The following is a 13,961-nucleotide window of genomic DNA, read 5'->3' on the forward strand; positions in this document are numbered from 1 at the left end:
TAATTCACCTGCTCATTGTCTTTGGTCACGTTATGCAAATCGGTTTAGACGTTGCGTGCCTTTTTGTTATAGGCCACTACCAAACCCCCTTTTGTCAATTGGCATGTTGACTTTTTGTTGATGGACTTACTGCTCAAACAGCATACTGTTATAATTAGTTGTAGTACACGCCAACAGACTGATTTCTACAGATAGACCGCAATACAACACAGAAACAAAACAGACCACAGTAAATGTTTTAAGTACCAGACCTTTCCTTAGCTTTCTCATGAGGTCAATTACAACACATCACAAAACAACTCCAGTTTCCCAATGTACCTCAGACTGAGATTAACCTGTGTAAGAGAGGAGGTGTATTTTCATGTTAACTTTCAGACACTAATTAACAGCAGTGCACAACCAGCATCAATGTACGAGCAGCCACAATGGCTACCACTGTATCAGAAAAAGTATAATAAGGATAAATACAATGAGCCTTTCATTGCCCCCAGGAAACTAATTTAAAGTAAGGAGAGCAGAGAATGAGGAACATATCATTTATTCAGTTAGGACTATCTGGCAGAATCGCTCCTTATTATTGTTCCCTGGTGGTCTTTTATGTTACATGTGACCCCATTATAGCTAAGTTAGTTTTTAATAAATTTTTTCAAGAGTTCTCAAGAGTAAAGGCTCACCACATTGTGCAATTACTGTAAACTGACAGCAAAATGCTATTGTTATCTATTACTTTTTGATCTGATTATGTGATTACAGATAATGAGTAAAATTGCTCAATTTCTCACTGCATCAACTTGTGTTAATGTACAGAAAGATTTGAGTGTGAATCAAAATAATGTCATACCGGTTGTGGATGATCATATTTGTACCTCATTTTGGACAAAAGCGTCTGCCAAACCATTGATGTAAATGTATATTGAACATCAATTAATACAGTACAGTTAGTACAGTTAATAATTTGTACATCATAGTTTTCCCGCATATTAATCAAATTTGGAAGCAAAGTAGCAAGTGTTTAATAAACTGCAACATCTATAGAGGGTGGAGCTATGTTGCTGTTAAAATTAAAATTAAGAAAGAAATGGTTCAACTACTGTAGCTTCATTTCACTGATTAATTATTTAACATTTTCTCCTGTAAATGCAACACTTAGTTTTTTACACAATTAACGCAATAAAGCACAATCAATTGCCTGATTCCTCATTCATTTAGATAAGAGAATAAGCCAGACTTCTTTAGTTTATAAAGTTATCATTGGGGATTAAGCCATTTACAATGAAAAACATTGTGCAGGAATCATTTCCAGAAATAAATTAAGCTGATGGACTTCAGCCCCTTCGGTGTGTTCAAGAACATACTGAAGACTTGATGAAAAACTGATGTTTGGGTGTTTTACAAAGTTATTTAATACCATACAATTCATTGTCCTTGATTTTGTTTCGGTTTGTATTCCATCTTTAGACCATCTTACCTGGAAGTTGAAAAATTCATCCTCAGCTGCGTTCATTATGTTGCAAATCTGTTGAAAAGGGGAAATAAGAATCAATAACAAAATTGAGAATGATATTTGATGGGAGTTGCTACAATGTGAGTGGGGTGCTCTGGAAGAAAACTACTAATGTTAATCCTACGAATCTAAAACTTTTTATAATTATATTCCCTGTTTAATCTGTAAAGGTGGGGATTACAAATATAAAAGTCCATGTTTGGAAGAAATAAGAATATGAAAATAGCTAGTAGGAGGAGGAGATCTTTGCTCTCATGTTCTCAAGGATGTTCATGTTCAGGAGTTTTATTGCCCTACAGTGAATCCATTCAAAACATCTCATTTCACATCCAAAACCGTCAATGTCATGTCAATCTGACATGTTTTTTCCCCTCAATTTATTAAAAGGTGGCACTGTGGTGAATGAACGTTTTCACCTCTTATATGTTAAGAGGAAAAAAAAGGAGAAGATGAGGGAGGAAAGATAATGTTGAAAAATGGCAAGATACAAAGACAATGAAAGAACAGGACAGGAGGAGGACAGACGGGATGATACAGAAGGTGGGATAGATGAGCGATGGCAGGCTCAGCGGTTTGAGGAAAACACACTGTGATTAATTACAACGGCTGAAGAAATTACAATTATACATCACAGCAGCGTGTGGCAGAGCACTTTTCATTTCCACAACTGTGTGCACACTGACAACTGTGTAATAAGGCCTAATGGTGCTCTGCTCGTCTCACCACCCGCAGCTTCTAGTGATGATATTTTGAAATAAAGATATTTTAAAGGACACTGGTTTTATATGGACTCCTGCACAGCAGAAAAGAAAACTGTTCTCTAAAAGTCAGAGTGAGAAATGAGGAGAATTTCGCTCCAAGCTAAAAGTTTTGGTTGATTCCAGCCACACTAACTGATTTTGAAAACATATTCAATCATTCAAATAATGCTGGATTTGGATCTTTAAGCTATACTTGGGTGATTAGGTAAAGATGAGCTGTCACAAATATATGAATATAACTGAATGCATCAAATAAAAACAATCTCACCATGCATTGTCCATAATATACAATAGACCTTACAAAACCCATTAAAGTAATATTTGCTCCATAGCTCCATAAACCAAATGCTTAGTTTAAGATATTAGACTATAGATGGTTTAGTTTTCCCAAATATTGCAGGGATTGGCTGAATATGCCTTACATCTTGTCTACACAGGAGATGTTTCAGCCGTGTTTTTCAGTCGTCCGTCTCACACGTGTCTGCCAGAATGCTGCTATTTTAATCAATGCGGGTGTCTACAAAGGCCACGTTAACTTTATATGTTATATGCTTTATGTGTAGAACCGTGATCCAAAGTGTATTTTTACTCCGCAAGTATATTTTCTTTCAATTTACATGTTTAACTACAGTGATTGTCTATTGGGCTCTGAGTGCTGCCAAAACTCAGGTGGCCTACACACAGTACTGTGCCTGAATGCAACCTATGCAGACACAAATGGCTGCGCTACTGAGGTACTGCTTTCAATATGCAGCCTGTGTTGACAATAAATTCATGCAATTTCAACACTGATCATTCCTGAAGGATGACTGAGAAATACAGTGTACGAAATGAATGTCCAATAAAAAAAATAGTAAATATTTATTAAAGCCTTTGATTTCAAAGACATTAAGAAGTACTGTATTATTATTATTATTACTACTACTAGTACTACCATTACTATTATTAATGTTTCTTTTTATTATAATCCTAGCACAAATGACCGTAAATTCCTTCCATTCTACTAGTTTAATCAAACTTGCTGTAAATAGGCCAAAAAAAAAAAACCCAAACCTGACTCTTATCATCTGCCTCATTGTCAAGACAGGTTATTATAACACTAAAGGTTATTACTTCCCTGCTGAACAGAGCTGCCACTGTTTGCATTCAACCTGCTCACCGGCCATTCATTCATTATTCATTTGTTGTTTAATTCATACATATTTGGGTTCCAGAGTGGCCAAGCAGGTGCTGAAAGTCCCTGCTAAAGTGTCCTTCATTAACTCATTGCAACTTAATGCAAATGTGACAGCTAGATTCCTTAAAATGTAAATCTGATTACACTTCCTGGCCACCTTTGGTCTGATTTTGGCCCTTTATTAACTTGCAATTTCCATAGAAATTTCCAGCAGACAGAAAAGTTAGACATCCACAAAACTGAGGAAGAATGATGAAATATGCTAGTGTAGCTTAAAGCTGTTCTAAAGCATTCTGTTGTTGACCTACATGGGTCCTGTGAAGTTTTCTTATAAATAAATGCAAGTTATGTTTACATTTACTCACCAAAACTTATTGTGTGTATCATTGAGAGCTAACAAACGTGCACCGTGCGTTTCCTCCCTCATAAAACATTTGCAAAGTATTTTAAAACAAGCACTGTTCACATCCATATTTACTAGCTTGCGATCTTTTTCCATGCCTTTGCTGGCACTAGGGAGACACCACTTATAGTTCACCTTTCACTGCTCAGCATGGTAGGAAGTACAGTTGTGGAGTTCAGGTTTGATACCCAACACATGACAAGAACTTTACAAACAGGAATTTTTGTGTATTATTTGACACGCTTCAGTGATCATTTATTGTAATGTGTATGAGTGACAAACTAGATAGCCAGATTATTCTTTCATGGTTCTAGCATGTTCTTGTGTCAGACGAGAGTTTATGTTAATTTCCTAACATGTGTGTAAGATGTTTTCAAAATCTCAGAGCAAACTTGAAATAAAGGAACAGGAGCTCCAAAGAAAACAGACACTGACCAGTCCAGTCTCTGCTACATAGGTTGGTAAACCGCTAACCAGGGCCCAGTGATCTGCTGGAGGATTGCTGAGGACGAACAGAACAGGCAGAAAAGTCAGTTGTTATAATAATCATCTTTAAGAACAGGAAAACAAAAGAATGATGTACATTACATTCCTATCAAGTGTTAATATAAATTTGACTGCCAGGGTGAAATAAATGTTAGGTAAAATCATTAACATTAAATAATGCATTAACAACTTTCAATTTACAAGGCGAGATAATTCTGCAGTGAAATGTCTGGACAATGGTTATTACTGTTTACAGGAGCAGCAATGTTGGATGATAGAAATAGAACACCGGATCAGAATGGTAATGACTTGTAAGAAATATAAAATGACCCTGTGCAATGCTACACCAGACTTTGGGAGTGATCTTTTTTAATCTTTTATTAGATAAAATGTATATCATGTTTGGCTTTGTCAGGGAGGAAGAGCTAGCATTAGTATCCTGTTATCTCTGTGATAACCTCTCCAAACACATTATCTGTGCCCTGTGGAGTTTTCTTGTAAACAAAATTCTGTTACTACCCAAAAATGCATTGAGTGTATCCTTGAGGTCTAGGTCTGTATTTCACTCCTCATTAAACATTTGCTGAACTGATTTTTTTAAACTTTGAAACCTGCATTGTTTATATCCATGTTTACTCGCCGTCTTCTTCTTCCCTGCTTTTGTTGGTGCATTGCTTGGTTTCTTGGCATGTTACAGCCCACTGTAGATCAGTGGAATAGTCCAATACATTTGCCAGGAGTGTGAAGTGCACCAGCACGTGTATGTGGCCATGTATGTGCCTCCACTTGCACAAGAACAAACAAAACGGGCACAGACACCTTAAAAAACGACTTCTTAGCACGACTAATGGTCAAAAACTCCACAGGGTACCTTTAAACTAGATCTCTGTTGTGACTTACGGTATGACTTTGATGTCTTCTTTGCCGTGCAGGATGTAGTCAATCAGTTTGTAGAAGATAATTTCCTTGAGAAGACACACAACATAAACATTAGAGAGACATTTTGTGGAGAAGATAGTGAAAATATCTTCTTTTTTTATGGAAAGATAAATAGCATTCGTTGTTACACTAGGGCTGAACAACTAATCGAGATCTTATCCAAGTCGCATTTTGGCCTACTGTAATTTTCAAATCGCAGTACTGTACCGTACACCATTTGTTAAAGGCAAAATGTGTGTCAGAATATCATTAGATTAAATATTGCTGTGCTGCTGAGATGGCCTGACCTACACATCATATTCTACAGACTTAAGATTAAGGTATAGATATTCATATTGTTATATTTTCATATTGTATATACCGTATACCAAATCCACCTAACTCAAGTACATAGTGTGTATATATATATGTTCACTCTACTGTAGCCTGTGTCTGATTTTATTATTGTGTTATTGTATTATTGTATGAGTAAGCACATCGTGAGCAATGTTCAATCCTAAGTCAAATTCCTCGTTTGTGTACAAATACCTGGCAATAAAGCGGATTCTGATTCTGATGTAGCAGTTCTTAAACTTTGCCAGTAGTCAGGCTGAAGGCTTGAACATGTTTGTCTTGACGGTGGCGTTTGAGAAATGTCATTAGCCCAGTAGAATCTAAATAGTTTCGGAGACCTTGGAGCCTGAATTTGCACAGCAGGTGTTATTGAAATTTGGCCACCCGTTTTTGATAGCATGTATCAAAGCGCATATATAAAAGTTGGCCTGATGGTGATGCAAGAAGGTCAGAGTACACAAAAAAAAGGTTCATTCTCTTGGACCGAAAGTACTCACTTAAGTTAGCAATATGAGAAACCTTCTTGTGGACATGTGAAGGGACATTTTGACCTGATGGTGTCACTAGATTAAATGTCAGGAGGTCACAGGCTACTTGTTGGGAGTATCTATAACAGTCTCACATCAATAGAAGTGCTGAATTTAGCAGGAGCAGTAGTCAATACTTCCTCACCCTGCCATCAGGAGTTTTGGGTCCATCATATGGTGGAACTTCTCCCATCAGAATTGGCCACAGGTCAAAGAATTCCTACAAAAACACAGACAAAAAAAAATAAAAGCTTTAGAGTGGGGCTACTTCTGTTGATTCATTATTTGGATGAACTTACTCTATTTTATGCTCATGCCAGGAGCCTCTTAGGGGTGTGTAATATTTTTTGTTCTGTCTTCACAAAGTGCCCGGTTTCCAAAAACATTGGCTCAAAACTGAGCTACTAGTTTTGTTTATTCTTAAAAGTTCTTTACTCATGAAATCCAGTGTTGTTACTACACAGCCATCTGTGCAGGCAGACAACATGTGTTTGTTGAAGATAGCAGGTGTTAGGAATCAACTGGCAGCTGCTTGTAATTAGGTGACAGCCACAGCCAATAAGTAGTATTTATGACAGTATGTTAGTAACAAATCACAAATACATGGTGATTGTACGACACTGATCAGAAGAAGGGTTTATGCGTTATTTCTTTCATTGACACAAGGGATAAAGGCAATGGAAAACTAGACCAAGACAGAAAAACTGTGCAGATTAGACAAAGAAACCCCCAAAGGATTTTCTGAAAATATCTCTTCCCAAAAGAGGAGGAGAAAAAGCTGAAATCTCATCAAACCTCAGTTGGGATAAAAATGGTACAAAAACAGCAAGGCATAAGTATTAAGCAATGGATGCCACAATTTAAATTGTGCATTGTGTATCTCTAAGTTTCTTTGTGGCTCATGCTAAATGAAAAGTTTTTAAGAATTTTATGAAAGCAAGCATTGTTGCTGCAGTTAAGCTTCTTAAAACCAAAATTAAGCCCTAAATGTAGATTATTGCTCCACAATCTGCATTTACATTAAAGTTCCCTAAATGTGGAAATGACGGTTAATATGAGTTTCAGATATTTAAGACACTTATTGTTAATTTGGTACCTGACAATCTCAAACAGTAGAATATGGTAACCCACCTTGGTCTTGGTCATGTCCAGCAGACCCACAGAGTAACGGTCACAGTTGAGGAAAGCTCTGACTGTGTACAAGGCCTTGTGGAACTGCCGCTCTATGTCTGTCAGCTCTTCAAACACCTTGCTGGCTGACCACAGCAGCACCTGAGCAATGGAGTAAAATAAAATGCAAGACAACAGTTCCAAAGTTCCTGCACAGCACAGACCCAGAGGTATAACTTGGAACTTCTCCTCCGCCCCAATCATATTTTTGTTATTGTTTGTGCTTTTAGAGTCAGGTTAAATTGAGGCATCTTGTACCACATATTTATGTTATCAAGAGTGAAAATAATGTGAATCCATGCAACTAAAAAACATTAGATCTGAGTCAAGAGGAAAAGGGGTCAGATGTGGGACTCTCTCAGCTACAGTGTGACCACAGCCTGAGCATAAACTCAAACTAAATCTTACAAAGGAACAAGAGGAATTCAGATGCTGCATGCATCTGCAGCCTCACCTGTCCCCTCCTTGTCTCACAGTTGTGCAGGTAGCTCAGGTGGAAAACTCTCAGGAGCAGGTTGGCAAAGTTGAGATACTTGTTTAGCGTCTGGAAGAAGACAGTACACCCTTTCAGCTGCTTTGCATAATACTGATCAATGGATGAGATTGTGGTTTCTCAGCAAAGGCACAGCGATAACATTGCAATATTCTGTTTCTTAACAAGTTTGTGCTTTTACCTTTGTGCCATCAGTCAGAGTAGGTGACACATTTCAAACGGCAGATCTCATTTTTAATCAAACATTCCAAATAGTCATCGTCTCCTCTTTCTTGACAAAGACAATTCATTGTTTCAATGTGGTATTTGGACAGTATGCCACAGAGGGCTTCCAGGTGATGTAACAAAGCTTCAGGCAGCTACAGTGGAGGTCTGCACCTATTTCAACAGTGGCTAAGATCAAGAAGATGTCAAGTGGTAATGTAATGTAAGGTAAGTGCACACTTTGATTAAGAAATTATTTCACAACTTATACATGTGACTGACTTTGTGAGAAGCAAAATGCTTTTCTATTTCCGATTGACTGAAATTTGCTCCATATTTGGGTGAAGCCAAAGTAAATGGCATTTTATCTGTATATGTTGCACTAGTAAAACATGATCAATTAAATTACCATAACCAAGGACTTGATAGAAGTTACATGTCCTAAAATGATGTCTAAAAATACCTGGGTGCCAACAGCCAATCACTCAGAAAGACTATCTTTTTCACACTGAATTTTTACTCACATTTGGATCCAAATGCAGATTATAAATTTTTTTAATTTAAGGAATTGGGAGGATAGTGCAACCAATGCAGTTTACGTTTTGTCATCAGCATCACATTTAGAGAAAACCAGGGATTAAATAAAGCTTTAAAACATAAACATGGTCCTGGGATGCAGGCACCCAAAATACCAGTGTGGAAGCAGGAAAATACAGCAAGTTAGCTGCCAAAGGACAAAACTGACACTGAACAACCGAGGCTACATCTACGTCATATAGTTTTATCCAGCTTCTATAACAGACCTTAAACCATTATTGTAAAGTTTGTCAGACTGAGTTTAATTGTGTGGGATCACCGTCCAGTCAGACAGTCAGTTACTATCAGAGAAAGTTTGGAGAAGCGACATAAAGCAATGACAAAAGTAAGTAAAGGGAAAACACATGAATGGTGAGGGGGAGCATATTTTATTGTGCTCGTTTTTAGTTTTGAGGCACTTTATAACTGGTTAAGAAAAGTTCAGTATAAAGCTGCAAATGTAATTTTATTCATGTGACAGAATCACTAAAATTGAGTTTGCTTTCGAACACAGGCAGTATTAGATGTTACCTCTTCATCCTTTGCAGTGAAGTGCGGCCCATCCAACTTGTTGACGGCCATCATAACAGCCACCATGTCTTTACCATTCATGATGGGGATGGCGAGGACATTTTTGGTCTGATACTCTGTCAGCTCGTCCACAAAGTTACTGTAATGAGGGCTCTGAGAAGAGAAGAGATGAGAAAAGAGAAGACTTTGATGAACACACCATTTCTATCCGTAAATGCTGCTAGCAAAGGCTTTCCATTATCCACAAACTCAAGGCCATTTCTGCTGCACTCCACCTACTGGTCCTCCTGTGTAGCAGGGGTCATCAATTGTGTTCCTCCAGGGGTGAAACAGTGGAAGAGCAGCTCATTAACTGCCAAGAAGGAACAAAAACCTGCAGACAGCGACCATTCGGGTTTAAAAATTGGGGACACAGTCTTGATTTGGGTAAGGGAAGGTGTATGTTTTTGTGATGGTCTTATTTCCTGGTTGAAAACAAAGAAAAGTTGAGAAGTCTGATTAGTCAGGAAAATTGCACCCACAAAGATATCCAGCGCAGACTCCGGAAAGCTTGCAAGACTCCATGGCATCTTAAAGTATAACACCTATAGTCTAAAACTAATAACACCTTGAACACGCTGGTTCTGCTATATGGGACTGAGTGCTGGCAAACAACTAAATGCGACACGAGCAAAGTCAGCTCATTCGCACAAGATCTGCCTTATATTCTGGCCCAACAAAACATAAAATAAGTAAATCAACATAAAGACCGACTGTCGAAGCATGATCTCAGAAATTAAACACAGTCGTCCAAGATGTCCTGGACACATATTGGGTCTCTAACAAAGAAGAGTGAAGGCTGAGCTGCTGGAAAAGGGTCTCCCATGGGGCGAAGCAAAACTAGCTACTCAAGTCCATGATAGGAGGAGCAACATTTAAGGGGGCAAAGAGCATTAGTAAAGTAGGTAGGTGCAGGTAAGGAAAAAAAAAAAAAAAATATATATATATATATATATATATATATATATATATATATATATATATATATATTCATGGCTTTGCATGTGACAGCAGTAAAGCCATGAATATATAACCTGAGCAGCAACTCAAACCCTCTTCCTTCTACCCAGCTGCAGATACATATCCTGCCTCTGCAAAAAAAAATTTGTTGGTTTGTTCAAGGGATCGTTTTACATTCAAAGGCATTCACTCTGTTTGTAAAATGAATGCCGCAAAAAAAAGGTACATCAGTATTATTATTGGATCAGTCCTCATCTTGCACCACAAACGAATTGAGTAAACCATCCTTTTTATTTATTAATGTCTAATGTTTTCTTTTTCTCTCTACAGAAGTGTCGAGCTGATGTGTGGCAGTAGGGGGGAAATCAGTCTGAGACAAAACGTACTCAACTGCAGCCTTACACAGCTTAAAAATGAACCTGTTCCAAAGATCTGGGCAGTTTGACAGATTGTTGTCAAAAGTCCTTTGACCACCTAAAGCTCAGAGACGTCTTCGTTCTTAATATCTGCTGAATCTTGAGTTCTTGAGCTCTACACTTCAGAAGCTTAATGTAAGTTTTATTTTGATATACAAAAAAACCCTCAGAAGTTATACAGTTTATTTATATACACTATTCATGTATGCAGCTCTTTACTCTTCTAGCTCTGTTTTGCTCTTTTGTAAAAGAGAATGACCATGTAGGTAGGTAACTCACACATGTATTGAAATATAGAAAATCTACCGTCCCAGAGACCTGTAATATTATTTACTGTAGGCTTGTGTCATAAATTCCTACATAAGGGTTTTGAAATAATTTTTTTGATTTTGATTATTAGAAATGTATCAATCTATACCTCAAATGAGATCATTGTCTCACTTCCATAAATGGAAGAAAATGAAATCTGTAAATGAATAATACATGCATAAAATAAAGAAACTTATCCAAATAAATAAACACATATGTAGTAACGAATATGTAAATAATTTTATATGAAGTCTGCACACAGACATCAATAAATGAACTTCCTCCCTAGCCAATTTAGCTTCTCAGGTTATGACACATTAAATGGATTTCAGTGGGTTTGTGCTACGATTCAATGTAACAGAATAGATTAAAGGTGTGTAATAGTGCTGAGTCTGTAAAAATGGCTCAGAGCCTGTGTGACCTCTGGGAGTAATCTGGGATCGCTCTAATTCAGGCAGATTAACCGGCTTCATCTGGAACCTCCCCCACTAACGCTCTCCACCTTCTTCCTCACACGCACACCCCTCGAGTTACCACACTTGCAATAAAAGCCAGAGTTATTAATCTAGAAATGATGTGACAATTATGTTCACTTTAAGGGGGCAGGAATAGAAGAAGGGGGTGAAATGATGCCAGCAGTTGGTCAGTACATAATCCCAGAGAAACATAATCCCCACCTTCCACCTAGAAGAATCCTGAATGGCCTGCCCTGGATTGGACTAGGATGGAAATAGAGCATTGAGAGACAGTGATTCCCAGTCTCTGTATTACTCTGAAAGGCCATCCTCAGTGCATTAGCATCATAGAGCCAACCAATTATATGGAAACATTAGCTGTCCCTTCGCTATGGCTGGGGAAACTGAGGGTTGGAGGCTTTGATATCGTTCCATTTGCTACATTTCCCATCGTGCTTTCATGTGTTTTTGTGAAGCTGCGGCGTGACGGACAGAGGTTTTGAACAGCATGGTGATGTTTGTTCTGTGGTGGCTCATAGTAAAGGCACAACAGGCCGGCCTGGCAGCAAAGCTGAAAGATAAAAAACAAACGGAAACGATCATCCCGGGTCTGTTTTGTTTGTACATAAGCTAATCTTCCGTGAAAGGAAGTGATTGAACTGATACAGAGGAGGGCTTGTAATCCATCAGTTATGCAGAGTGAGCTGCTGCCTTATTAAGAATAAATGTCAAAATAACACTTTGTGCAGGAGTGGGCAGGGAGTGGATGTGAAGTTAGTGGACTTGCAGTAGCATGACAAACTTGAAATGTACATGGGAAAAAGCTTGCCAGCCATTTTCAAATGCCAAAGGTATTGGCTATAATGAGATTGAGCTGGCTTTGGTTTGGCATCAGTGGAGTGTCGTCGCCATCTGGTGGTCAAACAAAGACAAAGCACCAGTGGACAAGTTTTTACACCCTGGCAAAAAAGGGGTTTGAATGTTTACTGAGCAATAAGAAATATTTAATATTTTAATGTATTTTTTAACAGAGGACATATTTTACTTCCAAACAATCTATCTTTGCTGAATTGATTAATGACTAATCCGGATTAGACAGATTTTGTGGAAGTCAAAATGGTAGAACATGACGACAACACAGGGTAAATTGGTTTAATAAAAAAAAAAGACTTGGAAATTAATCCATTTGAAAATACTTCTAAAGAAATAATCATAGATGCTAATGCTTTGGTACTTTATGCAACAGGAAGTAAAAGTGATGGAGACAAAAATTGGGAGGAAGCATTTGCCACATTTTACTGTTTATGACAATTATGTGAGGGGAAATTCTGTATATGAATAATTGAACAAGTAATGTGGTTTTGATGCTCATGTCAGTACCACATTACTAGTGAGAACAAAAAAAAAACAACAACACACAAACATTAGTCGTGTTGTTACCTCTGACACAATGGGAATGTTGACCATCTTCTTGGAGGTCGCCACGTGGCCCACAATGCCCATATCCAACGGGTACACAATCTCACTGTCAGGCTGCACCAGGCAATCATCAAACACTGCATCTTTATGGACATTAAATAACCTGGAGGTAAAGATAAAAATACATGTATTATAACGTGCTGTGCAACTAAAGTAGGTTTTCTTAGTTGATCTTTTTTACGTTTCTAACTCAAACAGGTAATCTTAAAGTGTTGCTAGTTGGACTCAGTCACTAAAGAGATGCAAAAGTCTCTGGACACATCAATGTGCCCTTGAACAAGGCGCCTGCCTTCTAAATCCCCACTGGAGCTGCCAAGAGCAGGAGTCCAGCTGTAGTGGGCTCTGACAATGATTGCTTTGCAAAATATTTAGTTTCAAGATTAATTGTTACTGCTTACTTTTCATGAGACCAACATGTGAACTCGTTTCATGGCAAAGAAATATTATCTTTTTTATTTTTTTACCAATACATAATCTGTTTCAGTGGTCACATTCCTATTTGTCAGATGGTGTTCTGGAAACAGAACAAAAGATACTTTTAAACTTCGTAAAGAAATCCGCAGTAACCTTGTTGCCAGCTCGGCCACTCCATTCCTCTGCCGGTACATGAAGAGGCTCATGCGGTCGGCCTTCATCATGAAGCTGAGGTGTTTCATGAGGTTGAAGACACACTTCTCCATATTCAGGTTGTCCTGGATGTCCCGCACCAGGTCGAAGAGGACCTCACTCTCCTCTACCATCGTCAGTTCGTGGAACTTGCTGATGTCCACCACTGCCTTCCGGTTGCTGTCCAGCAGGTCTGAGATGACCTTAGGCCGGAAGTTGATGTCATAGTACTGCTTGGCGAACTGCGGGTTGGCATCCAGGAACTGCTCTGCTACCGCTGCGTCCACCATAACCGCTGCTGACAGGACACAATTTGAAACAGATGGTAGTAATGTTAATGCTGGATGGTTAGCAATGCAAATCAAGTGGGTCAATGACTTCTGAACTGCTAATGCATTTAACTGATAAAATAGCAAAACCCTTCCATAAACACTTAATTGTTTATGGTCACGCATGTCCACAACAACAAACAAACAAATGTAAGTCCAGTATTCACTCTTCTTTTAGCCATGGTTTGGTTTAAAACAAAAAATAGCAACAAAAAAAAGCACCATTAAAAGGTTCTACTTTCTTCACCAGCTGGTCGCTAACTT

General features: G+C 38.2%; 1 protein-coding gene across 3 annotated transcripts in view; it reads right to left on the bottom strand.

The window, feature by feature from the left end:
- Window positions 1-13,660, bottom strand: part of pde6a (phosphodiesterase 6A, cGMP-specific, rod, alpha) — a 37,759-nt gene extending 24,099 nt beyond the window's left edge. For 2 of the 3 annotated variants that reach the window (XM_038698849.1, XM_038698850.1), the window contains exons 1-9: window positions 13,330-13,660; window positions 12,724-12,865; window positions 9,105-9,257; window positions 7,755-7,844; window positions 7,262-7,402; window positions 6,276-6,350; window positions 5,232-5,296; window positions 4,281-4,347; window positions 1,469-1,516 (exon numbers count right to left, since the gene is read on the bottom strand). In XM_038698849.1, coding sequence (XP_038554777.1) covers window positions 1,469-1,516; window positions 4,281-4,347; window positions 5,232-5,296; window positions 6,276-6,350; window positions 7,262-7,402; window positions 7,755-7,844; window positions 9,105-9,257; window positions 12,724-12,865; window positions 13,330-13,658 — 1,110 coding nt within the window. In that variant the 5' untranslated portion in view covers window positions 13,659-13,660. Of the gene's footprint in view, window positions 1-1,468; window positions 1,517-4,280; window positions 4,348-5,231; window positions 5,297-6,275; window positions 6,351-6,429; window positions 6,584-7,261; window positions 7,403-7,754; window positions 7,845-9,104; window positions 9,258-12,723; window positions 12,866-13,329 lie in introns of those variants that run through there. The other variant, XM_038698851.1, reaches the window with a different exon arrangement.
- Window positions 13,661-13,961: the final 301 nt, after the last annotated feature.

The sequence above is a fragment of the Micropterus salmoides genome, unplaced genomic scaffold (assembly GCF_014851395.1).
Source record: "Micropterus salmoides isolate LMB-PRFRI ecotype aquatic unplaced genomic scaffold, ASM1485139v1 Ms_hic_scaffold_5, whole genome shotgun sequence".
NCBI classification, from domain to species: domain Eukaryota; kingdom Metazoa; phylum Chordata; class Actinopteri; order Centrarchiformes; family Centrarchidae; genus Micropterus; species Micropterus salmoides.